This window comes from Schistocerca piceifrons, chromosome 1, assembly GCF_021461385.2.
Source record: "Schistocerca piceifrons isolate TAMUIC-IGC-003096 chromosome 1, iqSchPice1.1, whole genome shotgun sequence".
Classification (NCBI taxonomy): domain Eukaryota; kingdom Metazoa; phylum Arthropoda; class Insecta; order Orthoptera; family Acrididae; genus Schistocerca; species Schistocerca piceifrons.
The window spans coordinates 1,213,688,686-1,213,710,032 of NC_060138.1; the positions used below are offsets into that span (position 1 = coordinate 1,213,688,686).

At 44.4% G+C, this 21,347-nt stretch overlaps 1 protein-coding gene across 1 annotated transcript in view; it reads right to left on the minus strand.

Moving 5' to 3' along the window:
* Positions 1–21,347, minus strand: part of LOC124781771 (5-phosphohydroxy-L-lysine phospho-lyase-like) — a 136,373-nt gene that overhangs the window by 55,779 nt on the left and 59,247 nt on the right. The window contains exon 2 of the mRNA XM_047253888.1: positions 5,641–5,759. Within this exon, the coding sequence (XP_047109844.1) occupies positions 5,641–5,759 (119 nt within the window). The remainder of the gene's footprint in view (positions 1–5,640; positions 5,760–21,347) is intronic.

Sequence of the window (21,347 nt, forward strand, 5' to 3'; positions counted from 1 at the left end):
ACCCAATAAAACACTTGGAGTATATACTGAGAAAAAGTAGATACAAACCGCACCAAATCAGACATGCATTCACCAGTAAACAAGAGCCCAAACCTACTTAGCGAACAGAAAAAGGGGAAAATAGCGAAATGGCTTTCCTTCCTTTCTGTGAAACAGTTTACAGCAAAAGAGTATGCATGCTAGATTAGTACGCCATAAGCTTAGAGTTCCATTCACCGAGTAAAATTAAAGAAATGCTGCGTTCAGCGAAAGTCTGCCTTGGTTTGAACGTACATGCCTCTTACAAGCTGCCATGTTAAGTTTGCGAATATTAGATTGGGCAGGCAAGCCGTGTCTTGTGCGAGCCCTGTCAACAACATAAACATCATATCAAGTCCGGACAATCAGAAAAGTCAAGGGTAGCGAAACACAGATTTACGCGAGAAGATGGGCTTCGTCTTGTTGAACTCTGAAGCGGTAAAAGTTCGGTTGTGTGCCCAACCCCACGACGTCTGGACCTGGCTGCACCTTGATCTCGCCACAGCACTCCTCAACACCCGACAAGTCGTACAGTCTCCGAAATGCACGTGCCGAGGCTCCGGGCCATCCCAGTCTGCCCTCTGTCAAACTCCCCATCCTATACACTGACAGGAGGCTCGCTGATAATACATGCGCCGTGCGTATGTCTGGCTATCAGTCATTCCTCGCCAGGTGATGCTACTATCGCCTGTACGGGTTTAAATCGATAGTAGATCGGTGGTCGTAATGTTCTGGCTGATCAGTGTACAGTAGCCATAACCTTGGAATAGAAGGGTTCGGAGCCGAGAACGGACCGTTCACAGAGAACCAAAATTAAAACCTTGATTTCGGAGGGAACGTGTGGTGCAGGAGGCGATCTCCGTTCTCTTTCTGGCCTTTAATTCCGGCCGGGATATGGAGAAGGAGAAGAGACAGCTGTAATCTCTCGTTTGGATGTTGCTTTCCGTACCCAGCCGTTCTAGATAAATACACGTGCCAATAGAAGAGTGCTGAATTGATGGAGCAAAGTCCAAAGGCAGTACAGCAGTACAGAGCCCGTACCAAATTGCGCCGTAGCCCACCCAGCATTTTTTGGACAACCAATCAGGTGGTGGGGGGAGACGTCACTTGATTGTTGGGGGGGTTGTTTTGTGGGAGGAGGCCAGACAGCGAGGTCATCGGTCTCATCGGATTAGGGGAGGATGGGGAAGGAAGTCGGCCGTGCCCCTTCAAAGGAACCATCCCGGCATTTGCCAGGAGCGATTTAGGGAAATCACGGAAAACCTAAATCAGGATGGCCGGACGCAGGACTGGACCGTCGTCCACTTGATTGCCCCTTGAACCCCACTCTCTTGTATTTAGAATCTATTAAGCGTCTCCTAAGGTGCTGACGGCCTTAGACCAAATGCCTCTCTCTGTCTTGTAATTTGACTGCGTCTGTCTGTTCTTCTGAATTCGCACTGTAATATTACATTCCTTTCGAACAGCTGTTAACCGTTGCCACCCATCCTGGATCCATGAGACTGGCACTACAACACTGCCCTTCCTGGAGGGTCATGTTGTAAACCACCACTGCAATAAACGTAGAAATTATTTGGACTGTGCTTGTATGTTTCAGTCGCTTCTGACTGCCATCTCTCCCATCGTGTCCACATCCGACCCTACAACCTGTACATCTCTCCACGGTCCATGTCCTGCATTTGAGCATGCTATTCCCTGCCTGGGCGAAGTCACTTCACCAATAGGAAACCAGACCTCCACTTTATGAGAGACACATACACAGGTCCCGGTAGTCAGTCAGCCGTTGAAGAAGGGGGTGATAGTCTTCGAAAGCTCGAATTACAATTGAGACATGGCACAGCTTACGCAACTAGCGAACTGTGTACATAGAATCCACATTGTACTGTGTAAGTCAGATATTTATCTACAACCTTTGTCACTGATACGTTAGCTACGATTCAGGAACCGGTACCCAAAGCTATTTGCAAGTTGCGTATCTAACGGCTTCCAGAGGCAACAAAAATTTTACTCTCAATATTTTGCGTAGTTATTGGCCGAATTTAAAAATTTAAAATGCTGTCATAATCTACTCATTAAGAGGTACACTCTTATTTAAAAATTTAACACAACGACACAAGCACTACAGTTAGAAACTGTTTGTTCGTCCTGAAGCAGCGTAAATACCCCAGTGCAAATACCCGGACTTCATTAATTATGTATTCGGGAATAAGAGCACTTAGCGACTTGCAACAAACTTTACACATAATTTCAAACCCTGTGAAATTTTCTCTCGTTGATACCGCCCTACAAGATGACGAAAGGAAAAAAAAATGTTTGCTTCATTTTCGGTATTCCTGCTGTAAAACTTAAGCAGCAGACATGACTTTTAATTTATTATTTCCTTACTAAAGACTCTGTTCGCAGGAGTGTCTACACACATTATCCGCATATGTCAGTAAATGTATCTGCAAAATTATACGAGGGTTGCCCAGAAAGTGACGCACCGCATTTTTTTTCTCAACCGAAAAAATGCTACCAATGCGATATGTTGCGTACGTATTATTTGAAGTCTGCTGAGTGAGCGCGCCAAGTTTCCGCCACTTCCGACAGATAGCGCAGCTACAGGACAGTTTCAAAATGGCGTCCGTAGGTGATGTACGTTACAAGCAACGTGCCGTCATTGAACTTCTCACTGCAGAGAAAGAAACTGTAGGGAATATTCACAAACGTTTACACAAGGTCTACGGAGCATCTCCTGTCGACAGAAGTACAGGGCTATTACAAATGATTGAAGCGATTTCATAAATTCACTGTAGCTCCATTCATTGACATATGGTCACGAAACACTACAGATAGGTAGAAAAACTCAAAGTTTTGTTCGGCTGAAGCCGCACTTCAGGTTTCTGCCGCCAGAGCGCTCGAGAGCGAAGTGAGACAAAATGGCGACAGGAGCCGAGAAAGCGTATGTCGTGCTTGAAATGCACTCACATCAGTCAGTCATAACAGTGCAACGACACTTCAGGACGAAGTTCAACAGAGATCCACCAACTGCTAACTCCATTCGGCGATGGTATGCGCAGTTTAAAGCTTCTGGATGCCTCTGTAAGGGGAAATCAACGGGTCGGCCTGCAGTGAGCGAAGAAACGGTTGAACACGTGCGGGCAAGTTTCACGTGTAGCCCGCGGAAGTCGACGAATAAAGCAAACAGGGAGCTAAACGTACCACAGCCGACGGTTTGGAAAATCTTACGGAAAAGGCTAAAGTAGAAACCTCACCGTTTACAATTGCTACAAGCCCTGACACCCGATGACAAAGTCAAACGCTTTGAATTTTCGGCGCGGTTGCAACAGCTCATGGAAGAGGATGCGTTCAGTGCGAAACTTGTTTTCAGTGATGAAGCAACATTTTTTCTTAATGGTGAAGTGAACAGACACAATGTGCGAATCTGGGCGGTAGAGAATTCTCACGCATTCGTGCAGCAAATTCGCAATTCACCAAAAGTTAACGTGTCTTGTGCAATCTCACGGTTTAAAGTTTACGGCCCCTTTTTCTTCTGCAAAAAAAACGTTACAGGACACGTGTATCTGGACATGCTGGAAAATTGGCTCATGCCACAACTGGAGACTGACAGCGCCGACTTTATCTTTCAACAGGATGGTGCTCCACCGCACTTCCATCATGATGTTCGGCATTTCTTAAACAGGAGATTGGAAAACCGATGGATCGGTCGTGGTGGAAATCAGGATCAGCAATTCATGTCATGGCCTCCACGCTCTCCCGACTTAACCCCATGCAATTTCTTTCTGTGGGGTTACGTGAAAGATTCAGTGTTTAAACCTCCTCTACCAAGAAACGTGCCAGAACTGCGAGCTCGCATCAACGATGCTTTTGAACCCATTGATGGGGACATGCTGCGCCGAGTGTGGGAGGAACTTGATTTTCGGCTTGATGTCTGTCGAATCACTAAAGGGGCACATATCGAACATTTGTGAATGCCTAAAAAAACTTTTTGAGTTTTTGTATGTGTGTGCAAAGCATTGTGAAAATATCTCAAATAATAAAGTTATTGTAGAGCTGTGAAATCGCTTCAATCATTTGTAATAACCCTGTACAGCTAATCGCTGGGCACGGAGGGTGAGGTCATCAGAAGGCGGTTAGGTGGAGCTCCACGATTTGCAGCGGTCGGGGAGACCATGCACGGCTGTCACACCTGATATGTTGCAGCGAGCTGATGTTGTCATTCACAATTAAATGATGCCATTCGTGGAAGACATTTTGAGGACGATGAGGAGGTGATTCACACAGTGAAGCACCGGCTCCGCCACCAGGACAAGGATTGGTACCTTCAGGGCATGCACGGCCTTGTTTCGCCCTGGAGGAAGGCCCCAGAACGGGATGGATATTACGTAGTAAAATAGGATGTGTAGATAAAACACCATTCTTTCGAGTGTGTAATTCTCATTATGTTCAATAAAGAATTGATGAAGAAAAAACATGCAGTGCATTACTTTCTGGGCAAACCTCATATGATTGTACGACACATAATTCTGGAGATACATCGTCGTAGGCATCTAGAGGCGTGAAAAAGTTGCTTCTGCTTAAAATGAAGCGCAAATTACCCAGACTATATTCATCCATCGTAACATAATGAGAGCACTTAGCGACATCCAACAAACTTGAGCATAACCTCAAATATTTCCTAATTTTTTTTTTCGCTTGCATGCTTAACGTTAAAAGTGTAACATATTAAATGATTTGTAAAGTAATCAGATGTTTTAAGCTGAGAGTTCGATTCTTTAAAGAATCGACAGTTTACTGAGAAATACCAGGTGATCAAAAAGTCATATAAATTTGAAAATTTAATAAACCCTGGAATAATGTACATAGAGAGGTAAAAATTGACACGCATGCTTGGAATGACATGGGGTTTTATTAGAACCAGGCGCTCCATCGTATATTGCTAGACGCGTGAAAGACCTCTTGTGCACGCCGTTTGGTGATGATGGTGTGCTCAGCCGCCACTTTCGTCATGCTTGGCCTCCCAGGTCCCCAAACCTCAGTCCTTGCGATTATTGGCTTCGGGGTTACCTGAAGTCACAACTGTATCATGATCGACTGACATCTCTAGGGATGTTGAAAGACAACATCCGACGCCAATGCCTCACCATAACTCCGGACATGCTTTACAGTGCTGTTCACAACATTATTCCTCGACTACAGCTATTGTTGAGGAATGATGGTGGACATATTGAGCATTTCCTGTAAAGAACATCATCTTTGCTTTGTCTTACTTTATTATGCTAATTATTGCTATTTTGATCAGATGAAGCGCCATCTGTCGGATATTTTTTGAACATTCGGAATTTTTTTTTTTTTTTTTTTTTTTTTTTGTTCTAATAAAACCCCATGTCATTCCAAGCATGTGTGTCAATTTGTACCTCTCTATCTACATTATTCTGTGGTTTATTAAGTTTTCAAATTTATACTGAGTTTTTGATCACCGGGTATATAGTGTACCTTACGGTAAATAATAAATACCCACAGTCACTGAAGCAACAACAGCGAGGAGGAAGATAGGAAGTAGCGGTAAAGAAGAGAAGGAGTAAGAGAGAGAGAGAGAACAGGCAGCTGGCGTGGACTCACCGTGGGCCACGTTGTTGATGCAGTCGAGGTACTGGCCGCCCTTCTCGTCGTACATGTACTGACCCTCGGCGCGCACAATCTTGAGGGGGTCCGCCCGGTAGAACAGCTTGCACGACTGCCTGCAACACGAAGCGCGGGAGGTTAAGAGCTGCTCAGACAGAGAGCGCAGGCGTGCAGCAGGCGCCTGGGACTGCAGCGGCGTCGGCAACCGGTGGCTCGAGCGAGGCAGGCCCACACCGGAAAGCGCGGCCAAAGAGGCAACAAGCCACGTAGTTCCATTCCCGACCACTAGAGGCGCTAGGGGTCAAACGAAGCTGGAACTGACCAATGAGAGCTGTCTAAACTCCAATGGTGGTTGTTTTGAAATATTCTATCGTCTTGCTCTGCACTGACGTCTGTGGTCCTCGGTTACAGTCGTCTTTGTATTTGTTTCATACTTACATATTACTCATCTTCATTATAAACAGATTTTTTACTCTAAATTCATAAAGTTCACTGTGGAATTGAAGAGATTTCCCGCTGAAAAATGTCCACAATTAATTGTAAGGTAAGGCATTTAATTTTTCATTAAATAATCTTGTAGCCTATAAATGAAATATATTCTCTTCTATCATGAATTAAGCAGTGTGGTTTCTGTTTGTTTATTTAAAGAACTGTGATATGTCTGTAATAGTATTATTGAATGAAGACTTTTATGTTTGTTTGTTTTTTCAGAATATTCAACGCAACAGATTGACGTTGAAATGCTCCTGCAAGTTCCCCAGCGGTTCATCTGGCTTTTACGTGGGTTCAACGGAGGAAATTTGCAACAAGCATTTCTACGGTTTCCAAAACAACCTCAAGAGTTGCTTCTAAAGTGGAAGAGTGTTTGTAAACTGTCACCAGATGTAAACTGTGCTTCTTATTTTGTTTGTGATGATCATTTTCTCGAAGAAGATTTTATGAATAAAAGTAGGCACAGGTTAAACAGGGGTGTGTTTCCAAAACATGTGACAAGTGTTCCTTGTGAAATTGCCGAAATCGGTAGTGAATCAGGTGACACTGTTGTTAATAGTGAATAAAAAGTAAGTTTTGTTTTCATTTCACTGTTTTTATCCACCTTTCCTGCTTCTGGTACTTGATATTGATGTTTTCTTTTTTGTGTTGAAGGATTTACGGCAGTAAGATGTAGGAACCTTTTCAAGAAATTAATGGTCAGTAGTGCAAGTTTGCTGGGCAGTTACTCAGAACTTATAGTCCTGAAACATAGTTGTAAAAAATTTTAGAATTCTTCATTAATTAATACTGTGATAATTATTTCTTAATTGAACCTCTTTAATTGCTGCTTATTCTCTTAATAATAGGCTTTTTTCCTCTATTGATCCAGCAGCTTGTATGACGTAAAACTTATGCCACTATTCAGGAGTATTTGTAGTCCAATTTAGCTGCTACAATGTTATTTTTCTTTTGCTTCAATTATTTACACTACAAGCTTGTTTCGACTTACTCTCAGTTTCAAGTGTTGCATCTAGTTCTTATGAACCATAAAATATGCTGCAGCTTTCACATGTTGATGGATAACAATATAAGCATGTCAATTTAAAAGTCTATTTTTGATGTTTGCGCCTGACAGTCGCTACTCCTATCATGTTTTCTTGTCTGTCAGACGCAAACGTCAAAAATAGACTGAAAATATTACTGAACAGGTTTCTCTCTGCTGTAGTACACTGTGGTATAGCTGTGTTTATTTTATTATGATGCCAGCCAAAATAATTACATAGCACACCCAGAAAAATAAGGTAATAGAATTAAAAGAAAAATAAAAACCTACAACGTAAGTAAACTGGGGGGGGGGGGGGGGGGATGGCGGGGGGATGCAACCCGCAATGTTTTAATATTTTAGTTCATCTCAATACCACTTGAGGCGCTGCTGTCGGTCTGTGTTTCCCACTTTTAACATGGGAGTTGCGTTTCTCTTTTTTCTTGTTCTGTGGCGCAGCCAACCTTCCTAGCGGCAAGACCTGGCTAGCTGCTCAAACACATCCCATCGAGAACGCTGCAGGAGCGCCGCTGTTGTGCCTGCAATGTGCGGCCGAGCATTGTCGTTAAAGAGGAAACGCACGACAGTTACGTTACGTGGGCTGCATGTAATCAGGCGGAAACCCTTTAGCAGGTACTTCACCCTTGGGCGGAGACTCTGTTATTCTGAACATCTTTACGTGCTCACTGTGCGCTCGGAACTGAAAGTGTGATGTGACACAGTCGACGAAAATACTAGACACTGTACAACACAACTACACAAAGTTTTATCGGATTTTCGCTTCGTTTTTAATTTCGCAACGGATCAGAGGTTGATAAAAAAACTTGTGCAGTCCAGGTGGTGTTGGGTTCCTAAAGTAGTGCTTGTCACTATATGTCTTCAGATGTCAATAAGTTTTATACAAGGGTTGGAAATTAAATAGTGGCAACTATTTATTCACAACTGGTACAAAAGAGTCACATGTTTGCACCTGTTACTGTCCTTCAAAGTAGTCACCAGCGTTGTGTAGAATCCCTTGTTAGCGATGAGTAAGGCGTAGTATACAGTTAGCAGAGCCTGTTCTGTTGATGGTGCGAATGGGGCAGTCTACTGCCTGTCGAATGACCGGAACAGTTGTGAAGCGAATGCCACGAAGGGGTTCCTTCATCTTTGGAATCAAATAAAAGTCACAAGGACTTAAGTCCGGGGAGTATGGTGGATGGTACAGTACTTCTCAGTCCCATCGACTGAACAGACCAGCCACAGCTTACACTGTATGCGCCCGCTCATTGTCGTGCAAAGTGACGGGTGATGCTCCAAAAACGAACAGTAGTACTGTGCATTGACGGTCTACCATGGACGAACGTAACGCGTTAGCATAACAGCATCACAGACGTACACGAGAATCACCACAGCTTTATACCGCCCCATTCGCACAGAACAGGCTCTGCTAACGGTATACTACGCCTTCCAAATCACTGGCAACGGGTTCTACACAACGCTGGTGACTACTTTGAAGGACAGTAACAGGTGCAAACATGTAACTCTTTTTTACCGGTTGTGAATAAATAGGTGCCACTATTTAAGTTCCAACCCTCGTGCTTCCGATTTTTTTCTCCTGAGGACAACCATTTTGTTTGTTGTGTGTAGTAAATACACTAACCAAATGAGACACCAACTGACTTTTGATTGCTGAACATCGTTTTCAAAAAATATCATACTAGTATATTCGTTTGTGATATTAAGTCGCACAAAAGTTTATATCTGGAGAACGAATATAATTGAACAGATCCCGTAAAGGATTACGATCTTAGCAAACTGAGAAAGTATCAAGAGAATTGCCAAAAGAGTAACTCTGGGAGGAGCAGACATATTGGACCTGATGTCCTCATTCCACAGCACACCCAGAACCAAGGTACGATGGCCTCTTCTAACCTCCTGACTGGACGGAGAACGTTTGCAGCCGAAATGTTCCTCAGTCGTGGCAAGCAGTAGAAGTAAAAGAGAAACTCGCTTGCAAATACGGTGGAGTTACCATCAATTCCCCTTTGTTTCATCGTTGACGATGCGATTTGTGGCCAGGGGCGTTGTCTGAGGAAAGATTTCTTCTCTCTCTCTCTCTCTCTCTCTCTCGCTCGCTCGCTCTCTTTGGATTTTCGGTCCCTTTCAAGGCATATTTTTTCATCCACCTAGTTCTAAAGAGGAGTTCGGGAAGTATGTTTCTACCACGAACTTTATTTTATTTGGACCATCCAGCGCGTTACATAGTGAAAACTATTAGCAGTTAGGTCTTTTAGAAGAAAATTAGTGTAGAAAGTCCTGGCAGCGACGAAGTTATTAAAGACGGAACACATGCATGTATTGGACAAGGATGCAGCAGGAAATCAGCTGTGTCTTCCAATGGAACCATTCTATCATTCGCCGTAGTGTAGGGAAAAGAGAGACAGCCTGATGTCCTCCGAAGTGATAATCCAATGACGTATAACCACTGTAGCAGCTCGCATTTCAGAGCGATTTTTTTTTTAGGACGGACGCGTACAGAGACGTGGATTCTGAGATGGAAGAGTGGATGGTGAACGGACAGCCGCAGTGGAAACGCAGCTGTCGTGTCTTCCTGCACCCGGGGAATGCAGCAGATAGTGGCTGTGCAGTTCCAGGTCGGATCTAAATATGGAAAACATTGCAATATTTTAGACGAGTTAATTGCGCAAGATTAAGGGTGACCGACAAAAGGAGATGGTATGCCGGAGTCAAGGTAGCCCCTGAGGGCCGGCAACCCATATTACACCACAGAGGATGGGGTTGTCTATGTCCAAGGCATACCAAAAGCACCATGGTAAACACCGGCTATTTACACTGCTGGCCACCGTAAATGCAACACCCTGAAGGAAGCATCCGAATCAAGTGAAATTTACACCATGGGTTTGCAGCGATGAGATATGCAACTGATTAGAATTTCAGCGCAGACGCACATCACGCGCGCCTGTGGCGCCACCTCATAGCGCCATTTAAGGCTTGGCGATTTCGACGAGTGTACGTTCGGCACGTGTGTTTACCTTGTGGTTGTTTCACAAGACGATCAGTTATGCCTCGTAGACAACAGCGAACATCTTTTGATCAAGTATCCGAGTTCGACAGAGGAAGGATAGTGGCTTACCGAGATCGTGGATTATCATACAGAGAAATCGCTAGTCGTGTTGGACGAAACCAAACAACTGTAATGCGGATATGTGACAGTTGGATGCAGGAGGGTACGACGGACCGACGTGGTCGATCGCATTCACCTCGGTGCAACACTGCACGTGCTGATAGGCAAATTGTGCGCATGGCCGTGACGGATCGCTCAGTGACATCCCGAACCATACCACAGCACATTGCGTCTGTAACGCATCATCCAGTGTCTGCACGTACCATTCGACGCCGTTTACAGCAGAGTGGTCTGTCCGCAAGACGTCCATTGCTTCGTCTACCATTGACGCAGAACCACAGACGTCTCCGTCGCCAATGGTGTGATGACAGACGGTTGTGGACGGCAGAATGGAATGACGTTGTCTTTACTGACGAGGCACGCTTCTGTCTGCAGCACCACGATGGTCGGATTCGAGTGTGGAGACACTGTGGAGAGAGGACGCTGGACAGCTGCATTATGCACCGCCACACTGGTCTTGCATCGGGTATTATGGTATGGGGCGGTATTGGATATTACTCTCGCACGCCTCTAGTACGCATTGCCGGTACTTTAAATAGCCGGCGCTACATATCCGAGATGCTGGAGCCAGTTGTCCTTCCTTACCTTCAGGGCGCGGCCACAGCCATATTTCAACAGGATAATGCGCGACCCCACGTGGCACGCATTGTCCAAAGGTTCTTCGTCAATAACCAGATTGAATTGCTTCCCTGGCCGGCTCGCTCTCCGGATCTTTCGCCGATAGAAAACATGTGGTCCATGGTTGCTCAACGAGTGACCCGGATTACATCCCCAGCTGCCACACCAGATGATCTTTGGCAACGTGCGGAACCTGCTTGGGCAGCTGTACCCCAGGAACACATCCAACGTCTCTTTGACTCAATGCCGAGACGTGTGGCAGCGGTGATCTCCAACAATGGCGGCTACTCTGGCTACTGATTCTGGCAGCAACCACATGTCACAGACGTCTGTAAACGTAATCATTTGATACTTGGTCAACATGTTATCTACAAAATAAATCTTGTTGTGCTACCTCTCGTCTTTCTTGGTGTTGCATTTACGGTGGCCAGCAGTGTACATACAAGATAATCGAAACAGACATTCCGAGCCCTACTTCCTGCAGGGGGAGCTCGAGCCACGGCATGCAGGAAGTATCACTACGCCAAAACCTGATTGGCCAGAGACAGCTAGAACCAGCCCTTAAGTTCAGTTCACGCTGGATGCCGACCTCGCGGACTTCGACCACTGAAGATTACTTCTTCGTCTCTGAATTGGACTTTTACTAGTGTGTGTGTTAACACGAAAATTTGTGGAAAATTAGAAGTGAACTTTTGTTTGCCTCATTTAGGAGACTTTTACTGGCATCGTTATTGTTACCTTTCTTTTGTTGTTCAGTCATCAACATTGTAAACGTACGTAAATAAAAGTTGTGTTTGTGAAAAATTGCGAGTTGTACGTCACTATAGGAGACGGTAATAATCACAGTGGCACTGTGGTCAGTAACAGTTTTATTGTAGAAGGTTGTAGTTTTCCATTTACCGTTTTTTTTTTTTTTTGCATCACTTTTAGTGCAGCAGTAGGACATAGCAAGTTGTAATAATTATTGTAAAGAAATATGTGAGTTTTATGGCCAACTTTATCCATCCAGATAACACGCTATAACCGCGAAGTAAATAAAATAAATTTTTAAAAAAAATTTAGATATGTGCGTAGACGTATAGATGAAGCTAGTGGAAGGTTGCCACCGAGACAGTGATGTGAAATGATCGTATGGCATTGTTGCCCGGGAGGCCCCGTGCGGGGAAGATGGGCCGCCGTATTGCAAGTCCTTTTCAGTTGACGCCACTTCGGCGACTTGCGAGTCAATGATGATGAAATAATGCTGAAGACGGTAGTAGCAGTTCATAAACATTAGGCAGAAGTTAATTTGGCGCGCTTGACTCATTTCGCTGAGATCGTCCGACTCAATTGCCGTGAATGAAATGGCACATCCGCTGTTGCTGGAGGAAGGGAGTCAATGACTGGGTCGTTTATCTCAAGGAGGAAGTATTACGCAAGAGCTCAGCAACCGCGTATTGTTTTAAAATGAAACGACCTTGACTGAGAGAGCATCCCGGCGTACGACACACCCAGGGACCCTAAGTCCTCTCACCTCAAACAGCTGCAGTTCTGTTTCCCTCACTTCATCTGCGGTAGGTTTCTCTGGAGCAACGACAGATTCCAAGAGACTGAAAAAAAAACGCAGGTCATTCACATTGCCTAAAAAAAAAGGCCGTTGGACAAGTGCGCGTAATTATTATATATGCGTCGCTGAAGCCATTGTGTTGTGGAATTACGGGACACGTTTCAGCTCGAGTATTATGACGTTATTGGAGAGCTTCTCTGTTTAGAGGGAGAGGAAGATTAGAGCTTAACGTACTGTCGATGCCGAGGTCATTAGAGCCAGACCACAACTTTGACTGGGGAACGGCTTAGAAGGAAGCTGGCAGTGTCATTTTCGAAGGAACCGTCCCAGAATTCGCTTTGAGCGATTTAGGGAAATCGTGGGAAACGTAATGGCGGATGGCTGGACAGAAATTTGAACCGCCGTCCTCCTGTGTGTGGGTCCAGTATGTCTGAACACTGCCTCGCCCACCTAGGTTCTGTATCTTCTATGTAGGTTCTTCATGGCCGCAGCAAACGAAGATCCTGTGAGGTTCCGCTCGCTCTGTTCGGCCGCAGGTCCCCCAGATTGATGGCGGGTGTCCTGACTGCCGGAAGACATTTGCTCGCTACAGCTCCTCCCCCCCCCCCCCCCCCCCTCTGTCGGGTGGTGAACAAAATAGATGCTCAGGGAACATCGGACCAGCTTTGAGGCTGGGTTCAATTTTCTAGCAGGCAGAACTAAACACACAAAGAACATCGTGGCTACCGCCAAGAGTTGATAAAATTTCCTAATTTAATAATCAGTTTCGGTCCAGACAATCATCGGGTTCGTGTATTCCAACTGAAAGAACATATGAAGAGTATTGCAAGATTCCCACAATCGCAATGCTATTAACTCATGCAAATATTAATGGAAACCACATGCACTAAAATGCCACATACATAGAAGTGTATACAAAATCATATTAGGCGATGTAAAATAATAAAATCTGTGAATTCGCCACTGCAAATAAAAGCACGACACACAGAATGTCACCAACTATGAACAAAGCATATAATAAAACACAGACATATCCCATTTGTACGGAATTACCTGTTGTCACATGGCAATATAAATTACATCGCCAATCGTAACCTATGTCATAAAGTGCACTCATGCATGCTGCATTAACAGTCAGCACTACCGATAGGAACGAAGGCATTCTGCATACTGCAGAATCGCAGCTGATCACTATTTACCAGTTGAATCCAAGCTGATCTAGAGGTTTGTATACATCGATAGTTCCAGTACGGAGCACGGGGTAGCCGCGTGGTCTGCGTCGCCTTGCCACGGGGCTCCCCGCTTTACAGCCTGTTCCTCAACTTCGAGCAGTGCTGACGTTAGATACTTTTGGTGATATCCAACAAGATTTTCTCAATCGTTCTGACTCCTTCTGTTTCAGATTTTAAATTTTCGCTTCATGCCTCATTATGAGGCTACAAATATAATTTTCTGTAAATATTTACTAACTTTATTTCATGACTTGTAATATACCCTGGATTTAATCATATGAGGATGAAATTTGAGATCGTTGAATCAAAAAGGTGGAATCAATATTGACACTAGTAATAAAAAAACTACGTTGCATATAAAGCTGATTATTCTTACCATTTTTGTATTAAAGTAATCTATCTTAAAAATACTAACATTCGTTTGATGTGTAATAAGCTTCGAGCACTTTTAAGATAATTTTCGTTTATTGTTCCGTCTCAGTTGCACATTTTTAATTACATTACATGTGACGATCCCTCTGGAACATCTTCAGATGTAAAACAAAGTAGAACTAAATAACTGCGTCAGCTGCCCTTCTTGCCTACTAAGAAGCACATGTAAGAGTACGGAGGCGGAACAATAAATGAGAATTATCTTAAATTTGGATACAGTTGTTGAAATCTCTCAAGACGAATATGTCGGCTGCAGTGCTTGTGTAGAAATTTAGTTTCTGGGGCAAAAACACATTTTCAGACTCATATAGATCAGAAATGGTAATTTCAGAATTTTGCCTCCTCTTGTGAAAATTTCTGCGGGAGCCCATTCTGGGGAAGCTCGTCCATTTTGGATGACATAACATAATCTGGTATAGACATTTAAACGAAGAACTCACCGCTGGTGTATGTTTTATCAATGTAAATACTCGTAAACTCCGCATGATAATCCAGTGTTTTATTTGCAGCTAATCTGAGCGCCTGAAATACCCTCGGTTTCGTAAATATTTATCTAGAGGCCTGTTTCGCAATGGAGGTTAAAAATGTTAGCTGCAGTGCCGTAATCTGGAAAGCCAAAACATTTTGCACAAGTATTTTGATAATCGCTCCACTCGCGGGACACATTCGGCCATTCAGTCAGTTCTGACGGAGAACCGGTTTTGAGCCGCGCGCAGATACGGAGCCGCTGGTATCCGGCTGTGGGCGGCTTCGCGCCGCTCGCCTTGAGATTTGCAAAAGGAAATCAGAGGGCAGCGAAAGCCAGGAAGGGGGAGGGGGAGGGGGAGGGGCAGGCGCGGCGTGGTACGAGGTGCGCCGCTGCGACTTACCAGACAATGGTAACGTGAGAGAGGAAACGGTTTTAGGGAGGGAAATACACTGACTAAGGCCCTGACCTCGAGATCTCCAGACGGCTACAGTGGATCAGTCATTGCCCATGTTGTGTCGTACTTGCGACTTTGCGTTGTCCCAGATCGTTTATAAATAGCGTATCACTGAGGAACTCCGACAGCAAGCCGCGCGGGATTAGCCCAGCGGTCTGAGGCGCTGCAGTCATGAACTGTGCAGCTGGTCTCGGCGCAGGTTCGAGTCCTCCCTCGGGCATGGGTGTGTGTGTGTTTGTCCTTAGGATAATTTGGATTAAGTAGTGTGTACGTTTAGGGACTGATGACCTTAACAGTTAAGTCCCATACGATTTCACACACATTTGAACATTTTTTTCCGACAGGAACTTTGCATCGTAATTCAGAATAATACACCACTGCACTATCGTACTTATCCGCCGACACCGGGCAAGTACGGGAATATGCCTAATGGCTATACGAGTACAGCTTGTAGACGAACGGTTGACGAGATATGGAAGTTTGTATGTCAAGTTAAATACCTTTCAGCCTTCTGGTCTCCAAACTCGTTGTATCTGGCTACCAGTTTTAGCATTTCACTGCGCCATCTACAGACGACGTGCAGCAACATTCGGTTCTGCTCAAAACAGGGGCCAGCAATACTGGTATTAGTAGATTTTTGCTGTAGCGATCACTTCAACCATCATCTGACGACTGTCATCAGCTGCGAACAATCGGCATATCTACATCTACATACATACTCCGCAATCCACCATACGTTGCGTAGCGGAGGGTACCTCGTACCACAACTAGCATCTTCTCTTCCTGTTCCACTCCCAAACAGAACGAGGGAAAAATGACTGCCTATATGCCTCTGTACGAGCCCTAATCTCTCTTATCTTTGTGGCCTTTCCGCGAAATATAAGTTGGCGGCAGTAAAATTGTACTGCAGTCAGCCTCAAATGCTGGTTCTCTAAATTTCTTCAGTAGTGATTCACGAAAAGAACGCCTCCTTTCCTCTAGAGACTCCCAGCCGAGTTCCTGAAGCATTTCCGTAACACTCGCGTGATTATCAAGCCTACCAGTAACAAATTTAGCAGCCCGCCTCTGAATTGCTTCTATGTCCTCCCTCAATCCGACCTGATAGGGATCCCAAACGCTCGAGTAGTACTCAAGAATAGGTCGTATTAGTGTTTTATAAGCGGTCTCCTTTACAGATGAACCACATCTTCCCAAAATTCTACCAATGCACCGAAGACGACTATCCCCCTTCCCCACAACTGCCATTACATGCTTGTCCCACTTCATATCGCTCTGCAGTGTTACGCCCAAATATTTACTCGACGTGACTGTGTCAAGCGCCACACTACTAATGGAGTATTCAAACATTACAGGATTCTTTTACCCATTCATCTGCATTAATTTATATTTATCTATATTTAGAACTAGCTGCCATTCTTTACACCAATCACAAATCCTGTCCAAGTCATCTTGTATCCTCCTACAGTCACTCAACGACGACACCTTCCCGTGCACCGCAGCATCACCAGTAAACAGCCGCACATTGCTATCCACCCTATCCAAAAGATCATTTATGTAGATAGAAAACAACAGCGGACCAGCCACACTACCCTGGGGCACTCCAGATGGTACGCTCACCTCTGATGAACACTCACCATGTTGGCTGAAGTATCGCTATAGCAAAAATCTACTAATATCAGTATTGCTGCCCCTGTTTTGATCAGAACCGAAGTAGAATCTTCCTACACGTCTGTCAGGAGCCTGAAGATGGTGTAGAAAAACTCTGAAACTCACATTGATATCCTGTATCGAACAGCCGACTCCCGCAACCATCTGTAAAAAGACGCTCATACAGGGACATGAAAGTTCGGGTCGGACCATGATCCGTGCACGGATAGCCCAATGGTGAGGCAACCACCAGCGATAAGCGGAAAATCCGGGTTCGAGTCCCGATCCGGTACAAAATTTCAATGTCTTTGTGAATACATTTAATGTACGTGATACACAGCAGACTTTAACCTTTGATATCAGGCAGACGGATGGCACAGTGCCGAAAACCTTTCGGTAATCTATGAATACGGGAAGTGACTATTAGCGTACGTCCGCTATTGATGATATATGCCGCGCGGGATTAGCCGAGCGGTCTGAGGCGCTGCAGTCATGGTCTGTGCGGCTGGTCCCGGCGGAGGTTCGAGTCCTCCCTCGGGCATGGTTGTGTGTGTTTGTCCTTAGGATAATTTAGGTTAAGTAGTGTATAAGCTTAGGAACTGATGACCTTCGCAGTTAAGTCCCATAAGATTTCAGACACATTTGAACATTTTTGATGATATATCTTGCGTGAACAGTGCGTCTAGCGTTTCACACAATCATAAAACGTATCAAAGCAAACGCGGCATTGCATTTTATGAGTACGCATCTCTGCCTTACATACTCGTATGTCGCAGTACCTTGTTTTACGAATCATTGTAGGTCGGGATATGTAGCCGCAAACTGTTCCCGCCGGATTCCTTTCCACGTAGGTAATGCGGGATTCTACATCTACATCCATACTCCGCAAGCCTAACGGTGTATGGCGGAGGGTACTTTGAGTACCTCTATCGGTTCTCCCTTCTATTCCATTCTCGTATTGTTCGTGGAAAGAAGGGTTGTCGGCATGCCTCTGTGTGGGCTCTAATCTCTTTGATTTTATCCTCATGGTCTCTTCGCCAGATATACGTAGGAGGGAGCAATATACTGCTTGACTCCTCGGTGAAGGTATGTTCTCGAAACTCCAACAAAAGCCCGTACCGAGCTACTGAGCGTCTCTCCTGCAGAGTCTTCCACTGGAGTTTATCTATCATCTCCGTAACGCTTTTGCGATTACTAAATGATCCTGTAACGAAGCGCGCTGCTCTCCGTTGGATCTTCTCTATCTCTTCTGTCAACCCTATCTGGTACGGATCCCACAATGCTGAGCAGTATTCAAGCAGTGGGCGAACAAGAGTACTGTGACCTACTTCCTTAGGATTCTTCCAATGAATCTCAGTCTGGCATCTGCTTTACTGACGATCAACTTTATATGATCATTCCATTTTAAATCACTCCTGATACCTAATCCCAGATAATTCACGGAATTAACCGCTTCCAGTTGCTGACCTGCTATTTTGTAGCTAAATGATAAAGGATCTTTCTTTCTATGTATTCGCAGCATATTACACTTGTCTACATTGAGATTCAATTGCCATTCCCTGCACCATACGTCGATTCGTTGCAGATCCTCCTGCATTTCAGTACAATTTTCCATTGTTACAAGCTCTCGATATACTACAGCATCGTCCGCAAAAAGCCTCAGTGAACTTCCGATGTTATCCACAAGGTCATTTATGTATATTGTGAATAGCAACGGTCCTACGACACTCCCCTGCGGCACACCTGAAATCACTCTTACTTCGGAAGACATCTCTCCATTGAGAATGACATGCTGCGTTCTGTTATCTATGAACTCTTCAATCCAATCACACAATTGGTCTGATAGTCCATATGCTCTTACGTTGTTCCAAAGATAATTTCTGAATAGTCACATTTATGCCCTGCATTGCCAATGTACGTACTGGGGTCAAACTTCAACGATTTACTTGCATTGTCACTAGGCAGATTTGGCGTAAAGTTTACCTTTATAAGCCGATTACATTTTTCAGAGACACTTTGATTAGCAAAATAAATCGTTGCGCTTAATGACAGCAGCCAGATCGAAGACAAATCAGGATACCTTCCTAGCATTTTGGAATCTACGCAAACCTTTCGAGAATGTAAGATGGGCTAAGATGTTCAGAATCCTTTGAAGATTGGGGCAAAAGTACAGAGATTGAGGAATAATCTACAACACCTATAAAACCCAAGTGGGACTAATGAATGTGGAAGTTCAAACAAAGACAAGTACGTGTCCAGATGGGAGCAAGGCATCGCTGCAGCTTCTTACGACTGTTGTTCAACTTGTTCGTGAGGGAATAATGAAGGAAATGGAAGAACATTTCTGAAAAAGAATTAAAGTGATAGGGGCACAGTACCCGTGCTAAGGTTCGCAGTCAAACACGGCCTTTCTGGCAAGAGGCCTGCCCGCGGACGCCTTAGCAACACGTACAGTACGAGGTGCTATCCAGTGTTGATAACACAACAAGGCCAGCACTGGCTGTCTGCTATGTTGTGCCAGTGGCTGGTTTTCCTGCAACGTTGGGACAAGCTTTGAAGACCGGTATACTGGTCACTGGGAGCTTCAACGTTAGGCGGGCAAGGGATCTCCTCAGGAAAATAACAGGCAGATCGGGAAAGAGTGCCAGTGTGCACCAGGCATATTTGCTGGCGGTCTCGTCCGAGACGTGGAAAACGCCCTGCCAGGCGATACTCAAGACACTGGGTGCGACCGACTACAAATTGTAGCTGATTCGAAGCAAAAAAGTCAAATATTCGTGCATAAATTAAGAGCTCTGAGCACTTCTCCATCTTCGATACTTCGATCTCTTCTACCGAAAGTCTTTGATTTCTATATTTTGGGAGGAGGTGCTGCGGATCAAAGCAATAAAAACTGTCTACTAAACATGCACTCTAAAATGCATAACTTAAGAGCTATGAGCGTCTCTTTTAGAGATGCGTTTCACAGTAGTGAAGATGAACAAGTGCCCATATCTCTTAAGGTGTGCACTTTAGAGCCCATGTTTACTGAACGTTTTGTTCTGGTTTTGGTCCATATTACCACCTCTCAAAATATGGAAACCAGAGCTGCAGTAGAAGAGATATCTTTCACAGTATTGAAGATGAAGAAGTGCTCACAACTCTTGAGTTATGCATTCTAAAGCACATGTGTCGTAGATCTTTTTCCTTGAATGGTCGTTATTGTCATAGTTATGAACATTTACCATTCCTCCTGTATATCGCACTGCATATCGCAAAGGATGTAGATGAAGATGAAAAGCGAAATACCATACTGCGTGAAGAGTTTGACACAGCACTGAAAGGCCTGAGTCGAAACAAGGCCCCGGGAGTAGACAATATTCCATTAGAACTACTGACAGCCTTGGGAGAGCCAGTCCTGACAAAACTCTACCGTCTGGTGAGCAAGATGTATGAGGCAGGCGAAATACCCTCAGACTTCAAGAAGAATATAATAATTCCAACCCCAAAGAAAGCAGTTGTTGACAGATGTGAAAATTGCCGAACTATCAGTTTAATAAGTCACAGCTGCAAAGTACTAACGCGAATTCTTTACAGACGAATGGAAAAACTGGTAGAAGCCGACCTCGGGGAAGATCAGTTTGGATTCCGTAGAAATATTGGAACACGTGAGGCAATACTGACCTTACGACTTATCTTAGAAGAAAGATTAAGGAAAGGCAAACCTACATTTCAAGCATTTGTAGACTTAGAGAAAGCTTTTGACAATGTTGACTGGAATACTCTCTTTCAAATTCTAAAGGTGGCAGAGGTAAAATACAGGGAGCGAAAGGCTATTTACAATTTGTACAGAAACCAGATGGCAGGTATAACAGTCGAGGGGCATGAAAGGGAAGCAGTGGTTGGGAAGGGAGTGAGACAGGGTTGTAGCCTCTCCCCAATGTTATTCCATCTGTATATTGAGCTAGCAGAAAAGGAAACACAAGAAAAATTCGGAGTAGGTATTAAAATCCATGGAGAAGAAAGAAAAACTTTGAGGTTCGACGATGACATTGTAATTCTGTTAGAGACAGCAAAGGACTTGGAAGAGCAGTTGAACAGAATGGACGGTGCCTTGAAAGGAGGATATAAGATGAACATCAACAAAAGCAAAACGAGGATAATGGAATGTAGTCGAATTAAGTCGGGTGATGCTCAGGGAATTAGATTAGGAAATGAGACACTTAAAGTAATAAAGGAGTTTTACTATTTGGGGAGCAAAATAACTGATGATGGTCGAAGTAGAGAGGATATAAAATGTAGACTGGCAATGGCAAGGAAAGCGTTTCTGAAGAAGAGAAATCTGTTAACATCGAGTATAGATTTATGTGTCAGGAAGTCGTTTCTGAAAGTATTTGTATGGAGTGTAGCCATGTATGGAAGTGAAACGTGGACGATAAATAGTTTAGACAAGAAGAGAATAGAAGCTTTCGAAATGTGGTGCTACGGAAGAATGCTGAAGATTAGATAGGTAGATCACATAACTAATGAGGAGGTATTGAATAGAATTGGGGAGAAGAGGAGTTTGGGGCACAATTTGACCAGAGGAAGGGATCGGTTGGTAGGACATGTTCTGAGGCATCAA